General features: G+C 41.9%; 1 protein-coding gene across 2 annotated transcripts in view; it reads left to right on the top strand.

Moving 5' to 3' along the window:
• The window catches only part of prkcab (protein kinase C, alpha, b), an 87,412-nt gene that overhangs the window by 25,925 nt on the left and 34,583 nt on the right, over nt 1–26,904 (top strand). For both annotated transcript variants that reach the window (XM_058653550.1, XM_058653549.1), the window contains exon 3: nt 6,043–6,125. In XM_058653550.1, the coding sequence (XP_058509533.1) occupies nt 6,043–6,125 (83 nt within the window). The remainder of the gene's footprint in view (nt 1–6,042; nt 6,126–26,904) is intronic.

The following is a 26,904-nucleotide window of genomic DNA, read 5'->3' as shown; positions in this document are numbered from 1 at the left end:
TCCATGGAGCCATGCTCTTGGCATTTTCTGTGCAGTTTTGTTGTTGTATTGTTTTTACACCCAGGCTGTTTGTTGTGTTGGTGGTCAGTAAGGGGGAACACAAACCTTCTGGAACAAGTTATCCAGACATGCAGTGTGAACTTGCAGCGCTGTGTAGGAAGAGATTGAGGGGGCGGGGTTTTTGACCACATTACCATGGAGATGTAATGTCATGTGATGCAAATTCATCTTCAACGTTGTCTCACCAGGAGTTTTCTGTTGTGTAACTGTACACAAACATATTCATTTAGTTCTCTGCCGCCATGGTTTTGTTTTGCTTTGTTAAAAAAACGGAGCAGCCTCCCCGCTGTGTTGAATCTCCGAGGTGTTTTCTTCTCTTTTTTTTTTTTCCCTTCTGCAAGTTCTGACTCCCATGCAGAAATGTCACAATTCCAGACATATGCACAGATAAACAACGAAGCACACACGTCACACACAACGTTATCCGTATCTGTACGGCAGGATATTATGGTCATGGGGATAATTGCTGGACATGAACAGAATTCTTAAGTGTGCTGCTCTAAAGAAGACACAAGGAGGAAGATTATCCTGCCCTTTTGTGTTCTCATCGTCATATCTATCTCGTTTGTCGTCGTCTTTGCTTTATTCTCTGCGTCATTTGCATCTTTTATCATCGTATTATCACTGTTAATTCTGTATGTGTGTGTGTGTCGCATGTCCTTCATGTGCCTACAGCGTGCATAATCGGATGTCTGGACTGAAATTGAGTTTCCATTCCTTTGTTGTAGCAGTGGGTCTGTTCACTTCCTCTCTCTGCACGTAAACACTGCATCTCCCTCGCGCGGAAAAAGAACTTGTGATGTACGGTGGCCACTGTGTTTGCTAGTGTTGCCACTCTTTCCCAACTCATATGAAAATGTAATAATAAATGAATTAAAATAGGAAAAAGATGGACATGGTATACAGTATATAAAAATCGACAAAGTTAACAGCTAAAAGAAATATTGCAGGTGCTCATAAATGACCAGAATGAACAGAGTACAGTATATCTGCAGTCATTTGTCTGTATAAACGCCTCCACTTGGCCTCTCTCACTGTCTTCACTGTCAGTGTGTCAGTCCATCTGTGGTCACCGTCTCCAGCAGACGTCAAGGGAGAGCGGGTGGATATGAGTCATGTGACCTGGGGGCTCTGAAAAATTCCGATCTGTCACTCTCTACAGTGACAGAAGTTCAAAGATCATGACTGGAGTAAGGAAGAGAGATATCAAATGTGGATGAAATGAAACCCTGGTTTAGATTCCCGTGGTGATGCTGAGATGTGGCGCACAGATACATTTTTAAACTCACAAAACATCTGTCGTCTGTGACAATGTGGTCACAAGCAGGGATAAAGATAGAGATAAAAAAGAAAAAGTTTAAAGTTTGCACACTGTCAGCTTTAAATTTGCTGACTAATTTTCTGCTTTAAAGCTGCAGTAAGCAGAATTGAGTTCCATCCACAGGTGATTAAAATACTCAGTTTTTGGGATAGTGTCTCTTTCTCCCCTGAGCTTCTCTCATAGATTAACATGGACAAACACAATTGTTTCACATGTGATGTCTAAAACACTCTGCTGATATTGATGTGGGTTATTGTGTTTATTGTCCAACTCTCTTTTAGACTTTTCCTTTTTAAACAAAAGTGGGAGGACAAATGTGAAATGTGAAGTTGCAAAAACTTGTTTCCATGCACCTACCCCTGCTGATTCTGACCGAAAGTCATTTATAAATACAAAACAACATATTTAGTGCTGTGCAACAATTATGTTTTTGAAGGCATTATATGAACAAATTAATTTTGTTTTATGAAAAAGGCTCACAGTATTTAAAAGCCACCCTCGCTCACTCGCAGCCGGGTGTTGTCCTCTCTCAGATCGCTGGATTTAAATAATGCAGAAAGGTTATTATGGAATTATGGATCAATAATGCAAAAAACTAATCCTGTCTCCCCGTATCTTCTAGTCCTGATTAAATGTGTTTCAGTTTGAGAATCCAAGGCTTGTGAAAATGATCTGGACAGTAAACAACAGACAGGTATAGTTTCTCCTTGACCCTTGAACTCCATCAAAATTTGACGAGAACCTGACACAGGCCAGGAGTCCGTCTCTGTGCCGTGTGTAGGCGACAGCACTTCCTATTGGCCTATTGTTTGATTTTTCTGTATTGTTATCTTCCAGCTTTTTCCACTTGTCCCATTCAGCGCTTCAGCGCGTGACAGGAATAGCTTTTCATTCATCAAACGCTGGTCTGTGATACTGTATGTCAGAGTGTTTGCACATGAAAGCATGTATCCTCACACCGCTGCCCGTGTATTTATAGTGTCCGATGGCCAGGTGTAGAGGAAATGTCTTCCCTCTTCATCTCCACGATGGTGAGGCTCAGCACACTTTGTTCCAGCCCCGGCCAGAATCAAGCCTAAAAATAACCATGGGAGGACAAAACCCTCTCTTTTCCTCTCCTTGCCATTTTTTTCCTACCTGAAATGACAGTTTACAGAAAGAGCACAGAGACACAACACAGGAGAGGAGGAACATTTATAGCTGTCGGGTTGAGAGGAAGTTCATCTCTCACTGTGTTTTCATATAGAAAAAAGAGGTGCAAGGAATCATTTGTGCATAATTGAGACAAATTGTGTCATCGCGTTTGTTCGCTCGTCACAAAGCTGTTGCCTAACCTCATCCAACAACATTTTGGCTCGGAAATTGATGTAGATGCAAGAGGACAATGGTGGTTTGCACAGGGAAAGGCGTCTGTGTCATCATCCATCTTGACAGTCGTAGGAACCGTAGACTTTCCGTGCATTTGTTCCCTCATTGTCTGCCTGTTCATCCGTGCTCTCACACACTTTCCTCCCTTTCTCCTGTGGATCTCAGATCAAAGTCTCAGTTCCCTTTGTGTTCGGATGCACTGTCGGGGGGGCCGGATCAATAGAACGTGTCTGGAGGGTATTGAGTTGGGCCAGCGCTACAGGTGTCCTGCCTATCTCCACCACAAGCCTTTTCTTTGGTACAATGGCACAGCATAATTCTATTAACGGTGGCTTCATGTACACACAATTTCCCTGTATTAGCCGGGGGGCAAGACCCCACTTTAAAGTATCAGTGGTGGGGGGGGGATAGCGATGTGGAAGCACGAGTGGATTGGAAAACAGGCTAGAAAGACCTACCTATAGGCAGATGCTCAAATTATGCGTGCACAACGTTAGGTATAATGTGCTTTAAAGAAAGTGTTTTTGTTGTGTAAGCTGCTTTGTAACACTAAAGCCCCCTATCTCTGCGCTTATGCAATTAAGCTGGGGAAACTGTGCCTATAGTAATTAATCACAATAGCCCTGATGGTACAAATATGTCAGTTTGTAACCTCTGCTCCTGCTGCTTCACACAGCTTTCCCTGAGATGAATAAACCTACTGGAGACAATGACACGTCTCCTCACAATACTTTTCCCTGTCAGGTCCCTGCGCTGAAGTCGTACGGAAGATTTATTATAGTTCCATGATATCAGTAAAACCCCCCACTTTTAATTGGGTACTCTTTCAAACCTTGGTGTTTGTGCATCCTCTGTTTTTCTTTCTCTCTCTCATCAGAGGAGAGTGTGAAAACAATATTTGTGTTGCTACTGCACGTGTAGGTGTGTATGAGTTGTTGTTAAAGCTTCCCTTAATGGCGGGATGCGTGTAGCGTCCCACAAGCTCCCAGCATGCCTCTGTGTTTCAGCCACTGCAGCAAATGACCTTAAGAGAGTTTTTAGATTGATGTCTATATCTGTGTTTGTGTCGGGCAAAATCAACTCTAAACAGAGGTGGAGATGGACTAGTGGGTGTGTGAGGGGCACTGATGGATGGAGAGAGAGGAATTAGCGCGTACATCATTAGACTCGCAGTTCGCATATTGTAAGTAGGCTGTGGAGAGCAAAGGAGTTAATCCCGCTGACTAAATATGTGTTGCAGATTTGCACCTCTGAAAATGTGTTTTTTTTTTTTTTTTCTCTTTACTCGTGTTTTGCATGTGAGCAAATATTTTAATTTCATTGACAGCAGAGTGGGCAGCATGTGGGACGGGAGAATTGAAAGTTTGACTTGGGGGCGAGTTGTAGGCGGATGTGGTGTGGGAATAACGTTCTGAGGTCACCAAACAACTGCCAGTATACTTGGTAGTCACACGTGTTTTTTTTTATTTTATTTTGACTATTTTGGTGAATAAAGCATGATTTATTGCACCCCCCCCCCCCACACACACACACACACTCTTTCAAGTTAAGTGCAGAATAATTAGGGGTTATAACACCAAGTCCTGGGTAATGAGTCCGCGTTTCAGAGAGTGAAGAGTCGTTTGTGACATAACCTTTAATAAAAAACAAACAAAACAAAAAAATTATATTTTGAAATATTATTCAAACAAATGATTTATATTGTACACTCCTCTCTATCTTTCTATCCATCTGTTTGTCCATCCATTTGAAAAACAAACTGAGCATCATGATATAATGCAGCCTTTTGAGACGACAGTCGAAACCCCTGCTGGTTTCCTGGACCTCTCCATGAACTAATTTCTCCTGTTTAACCAGTGCTCGTCAGATTCTCTGGCAACGGTGACTTATCTGGCAGAGTCAAAGACGAAACCCTCACAGATACGGCGGTGGGAGAGCACAAAAGTGCACGAAAGCGTGCAGGCAGCTTGACAATGAGCGATGTAGACAGATTGTGCGAGAATGAAAGAGAAGAAAGATAGAGGAATTTCAAATAATGGCAGGGGGAGAATACAGTTGGGAACACAGAGAGAGTCAGCTTGTGCTCAAGTTGTCACAGATGTCCACGTTTTGCTTTTTCCCTCCATATCCTCAGCAGCCAAATCCAAACGCACATGCCAGGCAACAGGAGCGAAGCCAGAAAAATGAAGTCCCAAGTCCTTTCCTCACCCACTTTGTCTTGACCTTGATGGAAAATGTCATAAAGCGAAGGAAAGAGGTTAAGGAGAAGCCAGAAAAGACAACCACAGTGTTAAGAGAATTCGTCTGCACTTCAACTAGACGTGACAGCGGACATTAATGACGTAGATCTGATGTGACGGTAACACTCGAAGCTGCTTTACACGGCGGGTTTTGCCTTTCGCACTGTTCATTTACTGTATGTGCAACGCTTATTTCTGTCACACCTATTTACAATGCTGTCGGCACAGCTGTCGGGAGCAACTTGGGGTGGATTGTGGATTGGATTGTGTAGACGAGCAGAGCCAAGGACTGAACCCACGACCATGCAGGTGAAAAGTAAAAAAAAGTCGAAGATGAAGTTGTTACCGGTCAATAGTGTGAAATGTCCAACCACATTAAAGACTTGACCCTTGTGATTAACAGTCTTTCCTCTTGTCTCAAAGTTTAGAAGTGCTCTGTAAAAAAAGGTTACGACCACTACGACCAATTATTGTTAATTCTTGAAAGTAAAGCGTTTTTCCTTTGAGTCCACAACACACGTTCAATAAAAACATCATACAGACTTTGTTACGATCCAGCTGGCCGTTGCTTTTAGACAATACATCGGCTGCGTTGAATTAAGGGGCATTTTTTTCTTCATGTTGCACCGTGGGCTTCATGTCAGCCACGTCGTGCTGAGCAACACGTCCCAGTTCTGTGGGAGACAATGATGCAATCGACATCAACCAACCCCGACACATTGTAAAGAGCTGAGTGCAGCAGAACAGACACCAGGGCCATTTTTTGTGTGGGTGTGAGTGTGTGTGCGCACATGTTTATCTGCGTGTCCGTTTGTTTGTGTGTCCGTATGGGAGAGGTTTGTCAAACTCATCCTGTGGACATTCTGTGTCGGCTATAACTTGCATAAGACACGTGACAGAATATAATCTCTCATGTGTCTGTCTCTTCAGTGTGCTGGTATTTTATTTTTCCACCGGAGGCAGATTGTGTACCTGTAAGAAAACACAGTTGTATCATACATTGTTCCTGTAATTCTCTCTTCAATATCTCTCTTGTTCTCTTCTCTTTTCCAGTGTGTTGTTTTGTGGTTCACAAACGCTGCCATGAGTTTGTCACCTTCTCCTGTCCTGGAGCCGACAAAGGTCCTGACACAGACGTAAGTTTATGCTTAATCTATAACTTTCATTGAAGCACAGTCCGATATACTAATTGTAATATAGATTGTGGATCTTTCCTTAAATCCTGTCAATTGTACAATAAATGTACAATGCCATCAACAATTGAGATTAATTTTTTTTTTTTTTAGCTCACCTATACAGATTAAAAACTAGATACCAAATGAATAATTGAATGAAACTAATACAGACACAGTGAATTTGGATGGTTTTCAAAGCAAAATGTTAATTTGAAATGATTAGAATATAATAATTCAGTGGTAGTTTACTTAAGCAAATAGAAGTTCTGTTCTGTAGAAGTTCTGCATAAAATTAAAGTCTTTGTTGTTTAATATTTGCAAACATTCACTGAATCTCTTCTGTGCTGTCATTGCATGAGCCTGTCTCCGAACGGTCAGAGTATTTGAGTTAGTTTGCCCTGTCTTGCCCTGTGCTTTTAAACCTAAATATGACCCAGATATTGTTGGACCTGTGCTGCCCTTCACCCTTTGTCAGCGTGGGATTGACACCAGCAGCCCTCTGTGACCCTCATGTGCAGGATAAAATGGTAGAAAACGAATGGACGGACAGATATTGTCCGGTCCGGTAATTATTGGGTCTCTCGTTTGTTTCATTCTCGCTCCTTTACAGGCTTTACAGTGAAATCCATTTAGGCCTACCACTCAAAACACTTTAAAACACCGTTTCAATCAATAGGTGTTATGAAAGAGTGTATTGCAGCATGTCTTCATATTGATTTTCCTGTGTCAGCTGATAAAAGTCAAGCATCCATTAGCAGTATATCATACATGGAGCATCTCTCTGTTTTTGCATCCACCCATCAGGTATGATAACCTTGTCTCTCTTTGTGCCAAGCTGATGTGATGCTGTCGGCGTTGGAGTCTGACCTCTGTGGACCCTTGAGGTCATATTTACGTTGGTGTTTTTTTGTCTGCGCTTTTGTGACCCAGCTGTAATAGTTGCCTCCAGGCAGGAATGAGATCTGTCCTTGGTTAGATAAGAGACGAGGTTGAGCTCAGCTGCAGCATTTAGATCCAACATGTTTCAGCAAAGCAGTGAACCCATAATGTACACTTTGTGTGGACTAGCGGAGCCGGGAATTGAACCCACAGGCTTCAAGACGACTCCCTCTATCACTGAGCTCCCGTTAAACAAAGACTCAAAGAAATTTTATTTAAACTAAATTTTATATTCAGATTTAACAGGCAAAATCTGGTGTTCATGTACAACTACATTATTTTTTTCTAAATAAAACTTTTGTTTTTTTCTTCATTTTAAATTGTTAAAACTGTATGAACTGGAACACCTCTTCACGAACATGACACAATTTGTTTCTGACAGAGATTCAACATTGTCAAGTATTGTTATATCACTGTCATGGACCATTGTTTAGCACTTGTCTTCAGCAAAGCAGAGACATGTCAGAAAGTGCCTGGAAGTACTGGTGAACCAGTGAATGCTACTTACAGTAGACTGCAATCAAGTTTACTAGCATTGCTTTATTCATAATTATTACGTTTATTAGGATTTGATTCATCTCAGACAAAAATAATCTCCGTTTCAAAGGCTACTTTACGCTTCTCTGCATCCCTCTACCTCATCAAGAATCGGGGCGGTCTACGCGTGAACGTGCATGGGTAGGGCTAAGTGGTAGAGACAAGAGGTGACATGGGATTAGTGAGTAGAGTAGTGATTTAGGACCTCATTAATACTAATCTACTTTGAGATTGTTATGTCATCCATCTCTATAATCAGTTTTTAAATACTATCAGAGTACTGTAAACACAGAAAGCCAATCAAACAGCGTATTCTCACGCGACCGCTTCTCTCGCCTGAGAGACGCACTAATGAATTTTCCCCCACGAAGCCAATTAAGACGAGAAAACACACCCACGCTAATGGTCCGTTGGTGTTTATAGAGCGCGGGCAATAAAAATTTCTCTTTTTAACGTCGCCATTGTCTGATACACTCCATGAACTTTGATGACGACACTCCGCGCTGTGATTCCCAGCTGCTCATCGCTCAGTGACGTCACGGAAACATTTCAGAGGAAACACATGGTGCCGATTCAGTGCAGTTTAGTGAAGCTACTATCGTGGGGCCCTCATCAGGGTGCGCCGCGTACAAATGTCACTCATATACCCACTCATTTTGGGGTGAAAGAGGCTATAATGAATTATGTGGTGAACTAACTGCCAGGGCACTCCTGTGACCGACAGGAGATTCATTCATTCATTCATCTTATTCTGCGTTATCCTCCACATGATGCCAATCCCAGTTGACATAGGGCGAAAGGCAGGGTACACTCTGGATAGGTGGCCAGTCCATCACAGGGCCACATAGAGACAACCATCCACTTTCACACTCACACCTACAGTCAATTTAGAGTGTCCAATTTGCTTAATGTCCCAATCTCAATGTTTTTGGACTGTGAGAGGCAACCGGAGAAAAGGCCCTGGTAAGCAAACGTGGGTTTTCACGCTGTAAGGGCAAGAGTACTAACCACTACACCATGTGGCCCAACAACGGACAAAGGGTGGAATCAAACCCCTGGTTACCGCGATGGGCCCTGCGCCCTGTGGAAAACCGTGCAAAAACACATGGAGATCAATGCTTATGAGTGAAACTTGTCTCTGTTTTTTTTTCTGTCCATCTTTAGATTGAGTGACTCACAAACACCAATCTAGCTCTTCCCTCCTTCCCTCCTGCCATCTACACTCCTCCATCTCTGTCCCTCAAGCATCTGAATCAGTGCAGTGTCATGACTCTGAATTTGGCTTGGAGCTCGGACAGACGCACATTCTGTCTCTCTCTCTCTCTCTCTCTCTCTCTCTCACTCTCTCTCTCACTCACACACACACACATACTCACCCTCTGCCCCCGTTTTGCCAGCCTCAGTGTGTGAATGGCGTCATCTGTCCGGCAGACGCTTTGATCCTCTCGCTGAGCAACATGGAGATATGAGATTTTGGTATTAGCATTTGAGCGTGAGTGAAACCTCTCCCCCCCCCCTTTGGTTTCTCATTCAAAGCATCGTGAGGCGTAGGTGGTAAATAGTGCTGTATTATCAGTCAAGGATCTCTCTGGAACCGCTGAATGAAGATGATTCATCCATAGATAAAACAACAACATCGGGATTCACAGAGACAAGTTTACATGAGCGTATAAACGTCTGATTTAGATACTACTTCACGTCAGTGACAGATCTGGCCAGTGTGACATGTGCAGATTATGCTGTGCATGCTTATATTGCTGTTACTCTCCTTGGCAAATCCTCTTTGCAGCCATCTGTCTTTTGCCCTGTTTATTATTAACACTGCTGCAGAGTGTTCACTATTCTAGATGGCTTTTTTCTTTTTTCTTTTTTTCTTTTTTCATCCTGCACCATTTGTGCCTCTGAGATGATTTACTTTCATGTGGGAATTGGTGTATTGGCGGCCTTAATTGAGTTCAGCAATGGCAATATCTGTGTGTAACTTTTAGAACGGTTGACAGAAATGTGATACGATTCCGTTAAGTATGTTTGTATAAGGGTGCAATCGTTTAAAAATAAATCTTAGAATAAGGCTTTTATATGCATTTGCTTTTCAGAAGCAGCCTGAATGGACAAACCACACTCAGAGCACTTGTAGTGCTTATTTTCCAGTGAAATGGAAACGTTAATGTCTTATCAACATTTTTGAAGTTAGTTAGTTAGATTATTGTCCCCTTGGGGAAATACGTTCTCGCAGTTTCTGTACATTAGCATGTCTGTCTCACTTTGCGAAACTCCTTGAATCTCCTGCGTGATGGTGGGAGTTGGAAATGATGATTGAGTGGGTGTGTGGTGTCCTGTGATATTGCATGTGCCATGCGTGTGATGGCCTCGCTGTTTCGTTCTTGTAGGTTTGGTAGTTTGTAGGCCAATTGTTGGCTGTCTGAAAGAGTCTGCTGTGGTGTTTTACAAGGAAACAGGTGGAGCAGTGTGTAGCAAGACGGGTTGTGCGATGCTTGTAGTAAGTGAAGTAGTTGGGGGTGAACAGTTTGCGTATTGCCTTTGTTCTGGATATCCGTTGTGCGAGGATCAATCAAGGTGTCTGGAATGGACTACTGTCTCGACTGTGTTATTCCTGATGACGATGGGGAGATGGGCTTGTGGGTTGCCAAAGACCTTTTGTTTTGTTTTGTTAACACTGGGTGAAATGAGAAACTGTGTTGTGATATTTCTGAATTGAGTTTGTGTCTGTGAGGAGGCCAAGAATGGCCGTGTCATCTGCATATCTAATAATAATAATTAAACAGGCAGCAAGACATTATTTATCTTCCACATTTACACACACGGTGTGCTTGCTTCCGCCATCAGCTAAGTTTATTTGACTGGGTTTCACTCTAATTCTGCCTAATATTCCACAGCAGCTTTGTCTTGTATATGGATATAACGTTGACACAATTATCTGCACGTGAAATCAACATCACTGATTCCCCAAAGGAGTTTTAATGTCCCAATTATTTATGCCGAAAACAAGACAGCTGGTTGTGTATTTCCTGGTGTCAGAACCTGTCATCTGTCTACCGTCAACCTGTACAGAGAGTGAGAAAGACAGAGTCAGAGCATCACAGTCAATAAGTCAGATGAAAAGAGTCAAGTTTCTGCATCACTTTGACACACTGACAGGCAAAACAGCAAAAATCCCTTGTTCCTTCTCCTCTTCCTGCTGTTGGCAGCTTTGACTGCTGAGTGCTTCTTTGTGCTGAACAAGCGTACACCAAAAAAGTGGGTGCTCATTTAAGCTAAAAAATGATGCTGATTTCCACTAATGCAATGTCTGTTCACACAGAGGTTCCCAGACTTAAAGTTCAATTAGATATTGTAAACAAAATGTGGAGTTTCATTGTTGTTTGATGGTGATAACAAGAATAATAATCTCCAGCAACATGTGACACGTGTGACATAATTACAAGCAGTTGACATGAATTCAGTGTGCAATTATGCGTGCGTGCTACAGTTACAGCACTGCTAAAGGGCAGATGGCTGTGTCTGTGAGCAGAGGGGGGAAAACCCTGCTGTGACATCATGTTGTTTCTGTGCAATTGTGTACATTATAAGGACAGGAAACAAAGTCAAACTCTGCACACGTGAATGTGAATGTGGCATATTCAAATATTTACCATTATCTGGCTCAGACACAGTTGTGCATGTGTGCTGTGCTGTGTGACACTGCCTCAGTGTGGATCAATGTCAGGCTCGGGTCTGGACGAAACGCAGCAACGCGCTTTTTCATGGCGAGTTTGAGGTCCGATCAAGCAATAAGCTTTAATATTTGATGACTTGTGCAACACGATGCGTGTATGAAATATTAAAAAGCTCAGCTGGACTTCTCTTGTCAACACCCTCGCTGTTGACCGCAGCGTTGCTTTCTCTCCACACTGTTGCTTTCTGATGTTATGATGCTTATTTTCAGGTTCGCAAGCCTCTCTTCTTGGCCGTATTCCCCCTCTCAGGGGCGAGGTCTCTAAACCATGAGTATATGATGATAATAATAATAATACATTTTATTTGTTGGCATCTTTCTAGACACTTAAGGTCATTGGGAGTTTGCCGTTCTTAGGAAGGGAGTTTTTAGTTTGGATTTGAAGTCAGTGTTGCAGAGGAATTCCAGACCATGGTGACAAGACGGGCAGGCGGGACAGTGAGGTGGATGGAGGAGGGGGTGTGGTATTTCAAATTACGAGTAGGTGTTCATCAGGATTTGTTGACATTATGCACTTTTCATGATACATACGTGAAACTTGGCGTACGGGGATTTTTGCACCTGAATCGACATCCGTTTCTAAGCAAGTTTGATAAATGAGGGCCGTTTTTAGCTCTCCGCTTTACACATACAGCACATGTGATTCCCCTAGGGAATCCTCATGAATTTGGCCCATATGTTCATACAAGGATGAACTGAATAGATATTGATGGTCACATGTCAAGGTCATGTAGGTCTACGAGAAGAACTCCTCAAGGGAATTGGGGCTATGCAACCACTATATTTTACATAATGTACATCCATCCTTCAGTTCTACAACTATTTCTACTTGATATTCCTCTTTATTTCCTCTCGCATGGACGCCATTGATTCGGCAAAGTTCCTTGATAACATTACTCACCTGACCTCACCTGGATAGCTTACAGTAGCCCACATTACTGTGGCACTTTGCACCATTAGGACTCGGGTAATGAGACCAGTGAGTCTTTACCCTCCCAGCAGCTCAGCTCTAACCTGCACCAACAGCTGGGAGAATGACATGGCTACATTACATGGCTGTTTCAGCAGCTTACACAATGTCAAACCCTCCCCACATGTTAATGCTGGAGTGCACAGGCAGCAGATTAAAGAGTCACATCCAGCACCTCGTCGTTACCTTTACAATACGAACGGCCGAGTGTCGCTCAGAAGACAAGCGTCTGTGTGTCATTAAGCCAGGGGAGCGCGAAGATTGGATGACGTAAGATCACTCTGTGGATATAACACTGCTCTTCAATAACACATTTATTACATTTAAATGCAAGCAATGTAAGATTTGATAATAAATCAAATCATTTCTGATGGAGGAATCTCATCAATGATCGCTGGGTCGTTATTCCACCTGAAATACAAAACTTGAATTCATGTTTAATTCCAACTCTAATAATAAAAAAGGAGATTTCATTCATCCATTTCCTGGCACTCCACTTGAGACGTTAAGGATGGCTGGAACCAATCCCAGCTGCCATAGCTGACCCTGGACAAGGCTGCCAGTCACTCATACCTATATTCAATTTAGAGTGTCCAATTAATCGAGACTGCATGTTTTTGGACTGTGGGAGGACGCTGGAGTACCCAAAGAGAACCCACGCACACACGGGGAGAATATGCAAACACATGAAAGGCCGTCAGAATCCAAACCAGTGACCTTGTTGCTGTGATGCAACAATGCTAGCCACTGAACCATTGTGTGGCCTAGAATTTTGCATCAAAATTGTATTCAGTATGTGCATATTTTGTATTCGAATCATTCTCATCCTCAGAAATAAAATTCTCAATGAAAATATCATACATGGATTACTTTTTGAGGAGCCCTTAGTTTGCTATATACTGTATGTAGGAATACCCTATATTTATTTTGCTCAGAAACCGTAATCGAGCTGCTGATGAGTTAATTACAGATATTAAACTGTAATCTGATGTTGTAATCTGCATGCTTGATTACAAAAAGTGAGTGTGTTTGGGGCTTGTTCGGGTCATATTGCCATACTCCTGCTGACTCTGCCTGGCTTTTTGTAAAGTAAAAACCTCGTGTTATTGTTATCTCTGCCATGTTTGTACCTCTTCCTCTGGAGCATGGGGACATGGTCCTGTCTCCGTCAGATGATCTGTTTTTTTTAAGGCTGTTGATAAAGCGTGCAAATGAAACACATGCAGGACGTCTAAATGTTGAGTATGTGAACAAGACTGCGCCGCAGAGACAGACATCTTCCTCGTACAGTGTGTCTGCTTCTCCTCGCCCCAGGTCTCTTTGTCCTCATTGCCTGTCACACATCATCCAGCTATATTTGTTTCCACCGTCTTACCAAAAACACACTCAGAGGTCTGAGCCAGTGGGCCAATATACCAGCTTCTTATAGCTGGCCTTTTTGTTGTCTACCCACCTTAGAACAGATTTGCTGGAAGGTCTGCAGCTACCAATATTTTCATTATTAAATAATCTGACGTGACTTATGCTGTAAAGTAGAATGCTGTAGTCCTTTATGAGGCACGGCTCTGAAAGAGGGGCAAATCACCCTGTTGTAAATTCATCAGAATAATCTTAGAGGTCATTATTTGAAGGTGGAACTTGGGAACTTAGGAAATATAGGTACAGATATAAAACCTATATTAGTTTTAGCTGGCAGATTTAGAGTGCCTTGCGATCACAGATCGCTCTTTTACTCTAAATAAGACGGATGAATAAAGCCACTACCAACATAGCTCGCTCCACAGCAGCAACACCAACTGTCTCCCACTCTTCAGAGAAACACATATTGCCATTGTTGGTGTGTTTGTATGCTCATACATTAGTGGACATACGCTGAGTGGATGTTGTTAACAGCGCGGCTCGTTAGGTTTCACTCACAGGCCGACAATGACAGAAGTCCTCTGCCCAAATAAACCCCAATGACCTGCAGAAGAAAGGGAACAGGGGAGGGAGGAAACGCCTTTGAAGCAATTAAGAGGATGGTGAAAAGTTACTAGAGTTTCAATTAGGTCAGACTTTCAGTGGCAATAACATGAAGGACTTGTGAAGAAATATGAGTGAAGGGGAAAGCAACATAATATTAGTGGAGCACCATTTTAAGCCCACACAGCTGGTATGACACACACTCCTTTCAAAGCTCTGTTAAATTAAGAGAAATGAGTCTTCTCCGGGGGTAAACAACTCATTTTAGGAGTGGAGGGACAGTCGAAGTGATGACACTAGAGGAGTAGAAGAGGAAACTCTGCAACATTGTCATTTCCTGTTCCATCAGAAGAAGGAAAAGTAGAGCAAACGGAGAAGTCGGGGAGCAAGAGGGTTGTCTGCCCGCTGGGAAGAAAAAAAAGAGAGAGAGAGAGAAAATAGGAGGAGAGTGTGGTTTGTAGCATGTAGTGCACGTCAACAGGTCAGTCCCTGCTGGGCCGTGATGAAGAAGAGGAGGAGCCGTAGTTGGAACACAGTGGAGACGCAAGTACATTGAGTGTAGCCTGAGGGAAGTATGAAGAATATGAATCACACACTAATAATTATGATGACGTCTTAACACAGCGGTATGGTATGAAATGATATGCATTTGTGAGGTGCACAGCAGTTTTGGTGAGCTCTCTAAGTCATGCATGTTGGTAGTGCAAGGATACATTTCAACTTTCCAAGTGGCAGCGCAATCATCGGGCATTCAAATCACATATGTGTTCAAATATATGTGGCTTAAAAAAAAAGCTTCCTTATTCACCTTATTTTTTGTTTTTTTTTTGCTTTTCCAGTAGAGTAATACTTTTTTATTAGCTGCTCTCGGGAGGTTCTGAGCGAGCTGAGTGTCGTCACTGGAAGACAACGCCGAACTGTAGGTCAATAAAAAAGACTTCAAAATCCAGAAAACGTGTGTTTATCTCCAACAATTAGCAAAGAAATTACTAAAATCTCGATATTTAACAGATTTAACATATTTATTTAGTGAGAGCACTGCTGAAAGCCTCCGATCGCGAGCGACGAGCCGATTCGCAACCCCTGCCGCTGTATTCCAGTACAAACCATTTTAATCGACTGATTCTAATGATTCAGTACACTGAAAACAACTGCTTTATAAGCCCCTCGTCACTAGTTTGTAGTGACTAATGTAGTGGAATTAGCTTTCATAAAAGATGCATTTATCAGTCAAGAATTTAGCACATTCTTGCCAAATCTTATATCCCTAACGTGTATTGAGGTATATCTCTCTGTTAGGCACACACACACACACACACACACACACACACACACACACACACATACCCACTGATACCTGCCCTAGAAATGTCAGTCGGAGCTGGTGCTTGCTGCTCGAGTGTTACTAAGGAGTGGAGTTGCTCAGAAAGGTGAACTCTTAGTCTCCCTGACGTGTTTTCCCTCTCTCGACATGCTCTGTAATTGTGACCCATTACACTCCACAAACCACTCTGAGATCTTGTAATTTAAACTTGGAGGACTTTGTTCAGATGACACTCCTTTTTTTTTATTTTTGTTGCAAACTTTGACAAAGGCTAACACCAGTTATAACGTTGCCTTTTGTCATTTGTAACTGGTCATTTTCTGCACAGTGTCATCTCATCACAACTGCAGAGCACACGCTTCCTCCCACCAGTGACATTTAACTTAAGTGAATAAAGGAACTTAAATGACATGATCCTTTGGCCAACTCTCTACCGCATCTAAGATGCTTCTTTTGTCTTTAATTATTAGAGACATTGCTGGATAATAACCGCTGAATGAAGGGAATGAAGGGCATTTCGTGCAGACAGACTAATGATGTTGCCAGATCCTGCTCCCCACTGAGGTGAAGTGTGGAAGATGAATAGTCATAAAACATGCACCCTCAGCAGGTAAAAGACTCGGAGTGGCCTGATGGGAAGCATTTGAGATGAGGAAGCTCTCTGCGGTGCCTAACCTGATTTAAGGACTTAATGGCTGCACATGAACAACACCTCACTGCTGAGAATAATTTCATAAAGCTCAAATTGGGTTCTGTCGTCGATGATTTATGTGCATAACAAAGTCTTGGCGCGCAAAGACATTACAGATAACAGAAGTGGAGTTGGTATCATCGTGCATTCACTTCTCATTTAAATGCCACTGATGTGGCTGTGATCTTTGGTATTTCACAAATCCAAAATTGATATTGATGTTCATTTTGTTGCCTGGCTCTGTAATAAATGAGACAATTACTAATAACTAAATTAGAAACAGGCTGATCTCATGCCAATAGGTCAGGTATCTGTTGACCTGTGAAATCTGCTAAATCCTCGCCTTTTCTCCCCTGTCGTCATACTTTTACTCAAGTTCACCACTTCTTTGCTGCACCTTCTGCAGTTTGCTTTCGTTGTGGTTTAGTCATCACAAATCCAACAGCAAAGACTGACCAGGGACACGCAAGAGTAGCTTTGCTGTTGTAAGTGCAGTTCTCGCAGGAGTGTGTTGTCATACTCTGCCTCCCGTGTGTGTGTGAGTGTGTGTGTGTGAGTGCATCTGGTCAGCAATACAGTTCACAGTGAGTAGGTTTCCATTTACAGTTAACCTTTGCTCAGTCGGACTGATGTCGTTGTCCCAGTATACAATCACTCACTCGCAGGGAATGGATTTAATGGACGCCTCCATTACACTAGAATTCAAATTAGAATTTCTCGTATTTTCACACACACACACACACACACGCACCAATTAGTGAGAGTGAATTTGCAAGCACCCATTGCTCATGGTTACAGATTAAGTGCTGCTCACTGCTCCTGCGTCCGGGGTCCAACGCGGGTTACAAGAGACCAATTCCCTTCCACTTTGTCATGGGCCACACTCGGTGATGATACGCCCCCTTTTTAGCGTGTTTATACCAGGCGGTTTGCACCTAGAGCTCCAGTCCAAGTCTTCCTACCATCGCTGAACTTTAAAATATGAACCTATTTTCAAATAAAATTGCTCTCCTCAGTCAGACTAAGATGTTTATTTCAGTTGAGCTAACAAAATAATTGGGTAGGAAAATCCCAGTGTGTATTAGCAATTCTTTGTAGTGACAAACACAGAGAAATATCACCCTATTACCCTCTGCTTGAAGAGACGTGGAAGCATCTTTCCAGTCATTTGTTTATTTTACAGCCCACTTTTTTTTTTGCTCACCCACTGGTGTCATCCCATTGCTTAAATGTCACATCATGGAAACCAACAAATGGTGTTAGACCCCAAAAACAGTCCTGCCGTAAAAAAAAACCTGTGGTTTGAGGTAGAGCAGAGGAGGATTAACAGCACCTCATAAAATAATCCAACAAGAAATGTTATTTTACAATAAATGAACCTGTGAACTCGTCAAAAGATATGAAATAAGAATAACACTCTGACTCAATCTACTTTCCAGTACCCTTTAAGTGTAATGAAAGCTTTGCTCAGGCCACGTCCGTATTTACCACTCGAGATAATCAAATCATGCAACTGAACCTGTCAGATGATTGTTTTATGAATCATTTATAAACCCACCGTGCATAAGGCCCGTGTACACGCGTGCATGTGTGAGCCCCTACATCGCTCACGCCGGCCTCTGCATTCGCGTGTGTGTGTGTTATTGCAGACAGGCTGGTAAACAAAGTGTGTGTGTGTGTGTTTGCTTGCAGACAGCAGCCAGGGAGCTGACCTATTCCTCAGACTGGAGGCAGAGGCAGCTCAGTGTTTAATGTCAGCACTGGGGAGGAACCACGGGAGTTTTGGGGAGGTTGGAGGAGGAGGAGGAAGGAGGGATTTAGCAGGATTTTTACTGCATTTCAAGCCAAAATATTCACCTTTCTCTTCCATGTGATTCGGTAATATTCCAAACTGGCTAAGAGGTGCCACATCTTTTCCTCCGTAAAAAAGTGAATCAGAACCTGTTGATTAGTTTATTGTCTCAGGGGTGAGATGACATGCAGTCTGTCTCTGGCTCTGTAACAAACGCCTTGTTTGGTACAGTGCAGTTCAGGTCGCCACAGCCGAACAGTTCGGAACAGTTCGCCCCGGTCCGACACGCGTGTGGGCTGGATGCACAGCTGTTTACAAGACAGTGAAGCTCACCAATAAATTCAAGTGTTTCTAGCTCCACCCTGTAAAAGCCAGACCACGATAGGAGTCTCATGATTGGCTTCCCTGAGACTGGACTCAATCAGCGTCCTACTTTGTATCCTCAGGTAGAAGCGTGTTGATACGCAGAGATGGACTTGCAGCGTTTTAGTGAAAGAAATAACTGTGTTTATCACTATGACATGACCTGTACTTTCCCTTTATGGACAATTAGTGAGTCCACGAGATGGGACATGTCCATTCTATTTTTGGTTCCTGATCATTTAAAATGCTAACTTAATTCTTGTTTGATTAGTCCTTTACAGCCACCGGTCAGCTGTTACTTGTATGAATATGAGACTGCAATGATTTGAAACCTTAAAGGTGTTGTCCATAATAGGTTTCTAAACACATTTTAACGTATTCATTTAAAGCCTCTTCACATCCTGATAGGAATCCAGAAGTATAGTTAGGAAAAGCCAAATCTTAAAAGGGTAAACAGCTTATTCGCTCTTTATTTCAACCAGTGACGTGGAGTCACCTGTTCCCACCCTATCGATCTAGGGTAAGACAAACACTCATTCACCTTCATGTTTAAACTAGAGTGCCAGGGAACAAGAAGAACACCAACAACACATCCATGCATACACCTCAGAAACATGCACGACAACATGGGAGTTGAGACTATTTAGAACAATGTGGTGAATCAGCCCACACAGCTGTCCTGAGAGCCAAGCCAGCCTCTAGCATTGCTTCAAGGCCGAGCCTTGTGTGTGTCAACATTTTAAAATTCTTGCAATTGGATTTTATATCTGTAGTGCAAAAAAAGAAAGAAAGAAAAGAAAATATAAACCAGTGAGGGAAAAACTACCTGTGACCCTACTTCATGTGGTGATTATGAGCAATTGGATGGATTAAATCGACTAAAGCAAATGATGCCTTGGTACTACTTTGGAGAGAGGTTTTGGTAGTAACATAGACATTAATTAGATTCTAAGGTAATAAGGGCACTCTTGCCTTTGCAGCGTGAAGACCCCGGGGTCGCGACCCGGTCGGAATGAGGGCCTTTCTGCATGGAGTTTGCATGTTCTCTCCGTGTGTGTGCGTGTTTTTTCTCCTTGTTCTCCGGTTTCCTCCAACAGCCCAAAAATATGCAATATGGGCTAAATGATAAGGTAAATAGGACACTCTAAATTAACTGTGTGAGTGTGAGAGTGGATGGTTGTTTGTCTCTATGTGGACCTGTGATGGACTGGCGATCCTTCCAGGGTGTACCCCGCCTTTTCGCCCCATGTCAGCTGAGATGTGGAGGATAAAGCAGTAGAAGATGGATGGATGGATGCTAATAAGGGATAAGATAAACAAAGACGTGCAAAAGTTTTTCGTCACTCGGTCATCAACACTTTTTTCCCTTTCCGTTCTGTGGGTTTGCCAACTTCATGTGACTCTTGGTGCAAACATGCTGATGTAGGCCTAACTACCTCACACCCCGCAATACTGTTCTCATCTCCAGCAGCGACGACAGGAGGGTCGGCCCTTCCTAACTGTAACTGTGGGTGACTCATCTCACACCAACACAGGGGGGAGGAGGATGATGATGAGAGGGATAATTTGGATGCAGAAAAAAAAAGAGAACACTCCCATGTGAGTTGTCACTTTTTGATAATTAAATGCAGAGAGCAGTTGGGGATGCTCTACATGCAGACACAAACACACACAGAGTCGATGCTCTGTCATGCATGTCAAGGAGTGGGAGGACATCAGTGGGACACCTTACACCTTATCCAGTAATTTTAACTGTATTCTCCTTACACTCTCTTGTTTTTCTTCCTTCTCCTCTTTGCTCTTGTGTGACTTTATTCTTGGTGTTTCCCACCACATCGCACTTCTTGCCTCTATCTCTGTAAGCACAGAAGCCTCGCCGTCTCATTACGCTGTCACTGATCCCTCCTGCCGCGGCCAAACTCATCAGATCATTAGTCAGCTCTGTGTGCGACAACCCGGGCCTGACAAGAATAGATCTGCCCAAACCCCAAACCTCTAATATTCTCAATGGAGACGGTGCAGACGCCGCCGCCGCCACTGCCGCTGCCTTATCAAATGATTGATCAGAACAGCCGTGGCACTTTGAAACTGACGTGAGAAAGAATTCACGCAAGGTCTGTGTCGCTGCACATATGTGTCATGAGTGGGTTGATTATGTCTCACATGTGACGATATGTAGCTCTGCCACATCCTCTATTTCCCCACCATGTAAATGCCACGACAGGTTACAACCGAACAGAACTGAACATATAAATACATACTCATTCACCAGAGGCGAAATATAATATATGTATTGATTTTCATACTGTATTGCCATTAGCGATATACATTAATCCTCTTAGGGATAAAAGGTCAGGGCAGAGTGGAACCGCAAACATCATCGTAAAATGATGATTTTGATCTTTTTTCTAAGAACATTTTGTTGTCGTTGCAAGGATCAGTTGTTTTTATTAACCTTTTCTGATCTGTTGTTCAAAATTCAGTATAGATATGAACAGTACGTGAGGGTTAAATAAGCTCATGTTCAGCGTGAACAGGTTTTCTTTAAGAGAAATATAGAGGCAGGCATTTACAGTCTTGTTTTTTTATGATCTGCATAACTTGCTTAAAAAACATGAATGAATTACTTTTCATCACCCAGTTGATTATTTCTTTGGCTTTTTAACATTAAGTGTAGAATGTTTACCTGTAGGAAACCATTTATTACCTATTAAAAAAATAATCAAAAATAATGTCATTTTGTAGATTCCATGTACTTTTAATCAATATATAATATTTAATTGATAATATTCAGTGTATATTTCCATGTAAATATCATGACTATCAACGCAACAGTCTTTTAAACCAGGAAAAGTCATCAGCGATACCTTATCACGACATGATATTATCCAAACTCTAAGACGATATCTCACGTCACGATATAGATAAAATATCAATATCAATTTTCAATAAAGGGCGGTGGAGCTTTGAGTCTCTGTTCACGTGTCAGATAATAAAAAAACGTCTAAGTTTGAATTTGTTTGCACATCATCACACTGTAGTTATTAAACACAAAATGATTATCTTAAGTTTAGAACTCGGAGAAAAAAAGTCAGCACAGATATTAATGTTCCCTCCACCACAGGAATATCTTCTTCCACAGTTTATTTACTCCATCAACAACTACTTGACGACCACTTGCACATAGTGCATCTACAGTAGTTGACACACTGGATGAGGGAGGATTAAAAATATAAATAAAGCTTCAGTCTCTGGACAATGAAGCAATGTACTGTACATCTAGAGGATTTCATTTTCATCTTGTGGAAGCCCCACACATCTCATCCCATCTCATCAGCAAAGAAGTGGTTCTGGCTGTCTGAACACCAGCGTATAGTACGTGTGGATAAAACCACAAGGATGTTCATATATCCCTTACACCTCTGGGATTAGCGGCCCGCTGATGGACCAGCTGTTGCTCTGAAAGCTTTTTAATTCAGTGTGTTCTCCAGTTAAACAGAGAGGGAAATGTCAGTGTGAGAGCATTTGTAAAGTCAGTGTCGTTTGGGCAAAGCTGGATATACAGGCGAAGACGGAAGAGTTAGTGAGCAGATGTGATGCATACGTAATTGTGGAGACGTACATAGATCGGAAATGTGCACACAAACAAACGATCAAGTGGCACAGCAGTAATCGCCTACCGTTTGGATGCTGGACAGAGGAATCAGGGGTCAGTTACAGGGTATCTGACATAATACACACACACACACACACACACTGTTGAATGTCAGAGGGTTTAGGACACATGACATCACAACATACACACAGACTTAATCCAGCAGAAAGACAAGAGGACACCAGAACATTTGATGATGCACAGAGGAAAAATAAAATACCATGATACTGTACTATCTGAGTGACTACACCAGTGTCACCGTAGGAGCATGAGAGCGGAGCCAAGCAGGAAGGAAGGAAGAGTTTTGGCTGGAGTGTGTAGCGACATATTGAAAAAGAAAAAAGAGTTACCCTGTGTCTTCCCCTAAAATATAATTATAGCAAACTATGAAAAAAAAAAAAAGGTTTGGAAACATTTTACTGGAAATTAATTACTTTACTATTGTGGCCTAATATTTAAATATGCTGAAGAGTAAATAAAGTCTTGATTAGTTTGATTAGAGGAAGTATATGTGGTAGTACAGCACGGTTTGCCTCGGACGTTGTCTTTTTGGACATTATTTGTTCACATTTCTGTCTTCACAGTGTAGGTTGTTTGTACTTACAACTAAACAGGAGAACGTCTTGATTCGGGTTTTGACTTTTAATGTTTTGCTGATGTGTTCGGCGTAACCTCCCTCCACTGACACTCAGATCGAGCTAGTCTTAGTCGGACTAACATACCTGGATAATGCGATTCATAGTTCAATTACTCCTGCATGTATACGGTTAGTAGGACTGCAGTCGGACTTGCCGTTCTGCGTGTGCATCAACATTTCCTCCTTGATCTTTGACCCTGAAGTAGGAGGAGGCTAAAACTGCGGATGTGGCAAACAGCTGCACCAAGAAACGTAATTTCATCATTCATGACGTTCTCCAAACACATGATTGTCACAGATGGCCACTGAGGATTAGCATGTGTGTAATTAAGTCCCCCGCTGCTATGGACTTGAGCTATCTATCTCTCTTATGTGCGCCATAGGCTTGACGTGCCTTATCCAATTTCCTGGGTTTGTTTGCTTGTTGACATCACACGACCTTTAAGCACTCGAGTGTGGAGCCGCTCTCCCGGTGCACATCAGCACAAAATGGCACAAATGAGGGATTCATCAAAGAGATGATTATTAACAAATCCTGTGGGTTTGCTGATTGTACTTTGTAAGGATGTGTCAAGTATCGGAAGCTTAGCGATGTCTACATGTCGACACACACACACACACACATACACAGGCTCGTATTACTGTTCGTCACAACAGCTACAAGTTAAATCCCTCTAAATTCAGTCAGGTTTATGTTTAATCAAATTAATATAGAAATTACAATAAAAGTGTTTACAACAAAGGGTAAGTGCTGGCTATAAGAAAAACAGAGCTAATTGTTTTAGGTATATTAGGTATGTTTGACTAAGTTGTGTTTTAGTGTATTGTCAAGTGTGGTTTTAGCAGGTTTAATCATACTTTATTGGACTGATTATGTTTTATAATTATCTTTTGACAAGTGTTATTGTGTGTAAGGTAGTTTAGCTTGTAGTTGTTATGTATATGCCTTTACATTTTAATGTGTTATGTCATTTTAGCATGTAGTTCTATGTGTTTAATCATGTTAAAGCCCGAATAGGGACACATAGGGACTCTATGTGCAGCACATCAGTTGCATTATTTGAAATGGAACTATGTTAACTGTATTGTCCCTATATAAATAAAATTCTATGCTAATATTGCCAGATACTGTACCCTCTAATAAGTGGTATTGCGTATGCATTTGTCAACTACAACTAATCTATAGGACAAAAGTAAGTGGAGCCTCATGCGTCAAGAGACAATAAACATAATAATTGCAATATGTATCTTCATAGGATACAAAATAGCTTTGGTTGTTTAAGTTACTTTAATAAACTGTGCAAAGTATGATGTTTGTGTGTTACTGTGTGTAAGGCCACATGGGGCCCATCCTCATAGGTTTCCATGGTGATGTCACAGTGATTTACGTGCTGGTATGTTAGCAGCCAGCAACCTTTAATGACCCACGCTGAGAGAAGTGGAGGTAAAATGGGGCTGTTGCAAAGCACTGTGGGAAAGCAGGTGATAGATGAGCCGAAAAGTTTTCCCCCTGTTCCTTCTTGAACCTTTATGACAGTGTGGTAATAGTTGCCTTTTTAGTCCTTGTGAAACTGCCCCATGTGTAAAAGTAAAACCTGATGTATAATTATTCACTGCTGAATGGTGTCGGCAGCATTCAGGAGAAGTGAGAGCGAAAACTATATATAATTCTGAGCCAGCAATTATCCTCTGCTTGTCTTCTTCCTCCCTTATTATTTTTAGCTCTACCTGCTCTCTGAAGTTGTTGATGTTGTCCCGACTGACGTTTTCTGCGGTTGACATGTTTTTATTCTCCAATGAGACAGCGATAGTGACGGCATATGGATCTATTCTGTAACTGATTCAGTGATTTTAGATAAGAGTTTATCTGAGCCGCTTTTTAATAAAAAGATTATATTATTTTTATTACATTCATTTATTATTAAATTTTTTTACACATGGGAACTGCGCAGTACATCCACAGTGTCTTTTCTGTGTTGCAGCAGTTGGAGGTGAAAGGGTTCAGGTGCTTAAAAGTTCACTTCACCAGCACTGTTCCTATGTAATTGTAAAATTTAAGAATTGTAACACTACTACTTACATTGTGTAACTTATGATGTAGGAATTTACTTTTACCAAGCCAAAAAATTGGGACAATTTAAATGATTTAACAACTGTATCTTACACTAGATTTTTAAATAAAATATATATCATAAGAGATGTAAGACTGGTGTATTGTCAAAGAATGATGTAAAACGAAATGGGCCAATAAGGAATACAATTTTCTTATTGAGCGTATGGTTTTGATGTGATGTGATCGACTTAAAAATAACACCTAAGTTCCTGAGGTTCGGCTGGAGGAATGAGCCTAAAGCTCCAATTTGCTGTATCATCTGAGGGATTTTATCATCAGGTGCAAGAATTAGTGTCTCAGTCTTGTCTGAGTTTAGCTGCGAGTAGTTTGATTCTAGTCGATTAAGGAGGACAGTTTATGGAGCTCTGCGGCTTTGAATGATCAGTACAGCTGAATCATCATCAGCATAGAGATGGTACGATATCTGAGAGTCACTGCGTTTGTCAAATGCAAGACAAAATAAGAAGAGAGGATAAAAGAATGTTGGAGTATATACTCCCCATCTTATTAAACAAAATAAAATAAATACATTCCTGAACGTACCACATTTCCTACAGCTGTCACACCTCATATTTACTATTGTGTGTAAAACTAGTTCCTATGTGTTTACATTCTGTATGTGGCCATTTATGTTGGCTTGTTATTGGTGCAGTACCAAGCCTGCAGTCCTTTTACTCTAAGTGGGATTCTCCACTACCTCTTGACAGAGTCAACCATCCTCCAAATGGCTCAGCCTCTCTCACAGCTCAATTACCACTGAGCAGAGATGGAGTTATAACCGCTGGTGTTTCTCAATGGTGCCCGATACAAATAGCCACAGAAAACTCCAGTCAGATGGCGGACCACCCAGGAAGTGGTGAGACACTCACAGGCTTCCTTCCGCTTGGCCTCTCGTGTGATTACAATTAATATTTAGCCGCAGCTCAAGACAGAAAGAGGCAGAGACCCACACACACGTGTGAAATCAAGCCTCATACCCAGTCAGTCTAATTAAACGCTGTGTTTGATGATGAAAGTTGGGCTGTGATGAAAAAAGGTGCAGTGCGGCTGCATCTGAACACTGGATCTCTTCTCTGCCGTTAATTAGGGCACGGCAGGGAAGGATTAAGCCCCAACACCTGCGTCTGCTCAGTTTTATTTCACTGTGGCTCTAAGATGGGATAGTAAATGTGCTGAAGTATTAATGTACACTATTTATATGGGGAATCCACTGCTTTCCGAGGAAAATACTGAGCAGAGTCACTTTATTTTACACTAGTTTACTATTAATTACAGACCATAACTCGACTGCTCCCACGATGAAGCTTAAACCTGTAGTGCATGACTTAAAAGGCTGTTTCACCCCTTTAAATTACAGAGTTGGATTAAATTTGACCAGTTTTTTTTTAATTCAGTATTTTACTCATAAATGTTATAATTGACAGAAACACGGTGAGGAGCAGTGCAGGGCTTTTATTTTCCTTGAAGGAAGTGACTTTGACGTTGACTTTTTGTCAATTTTATTTAATTTTTTTTCATCCCAACTTCCTCTGTTGTTGTGGGAATGAGACATGTATATCAGATCCACTGTGTGATGATCAAATAACACATTTTATGTGGAAATCAGTAAAAAAAAACTGGGGTGTTTTTATTGGGTGAAGTGGCCCTTTAATAAACTAATGTCTGCTTCATTCAAACCATTGTCAAATGAGTTGACACAATGTTGTTTAAGCCTATCAGGACCAGGCGACTCTCTCTGTGTTTGTAAGTTTAGCGGCATTTAGATCTGGAGGCAACAGCAACCTTGTGTGAGTAAAGTGAGACTGAAGGCACCAAGAAGCGTGCGGGAAAAGTTTCAGATGTGAATTCTACTGCTCGGAGAACGCGGTCGTACAGCAGTTTGACGGGATGAAAGGCTCTTCCTGATAGTATTGCTTGACAGTTTTCAGAAGAAGCACGCAGAATACAAATAGATTCTGTGCACGAACAGCAGACGGAGGCAAAATTGTAACAGAAATGACCAAAAGTAAACGAAACTGCAG

The sequence above is a fragment of the Solea solea genome, chromosome 16 (assembly GCF_958295425.1).
Source record: "Solea solea chromosome 16, fSolSol10.1, whole genome shotgun sequence".
NCBI classification, from domain to species: domain Eukaryota; kingdom Metazoa; phylum Chordata; class Actinopteri; order Pleuronectiformes; family Soleidae; genus Solea; species Solea solea.
Note: the sequence above shows the minus strand (reverse complement) of the source record. Positions and strands in the feature narration are given on the sequence as shown.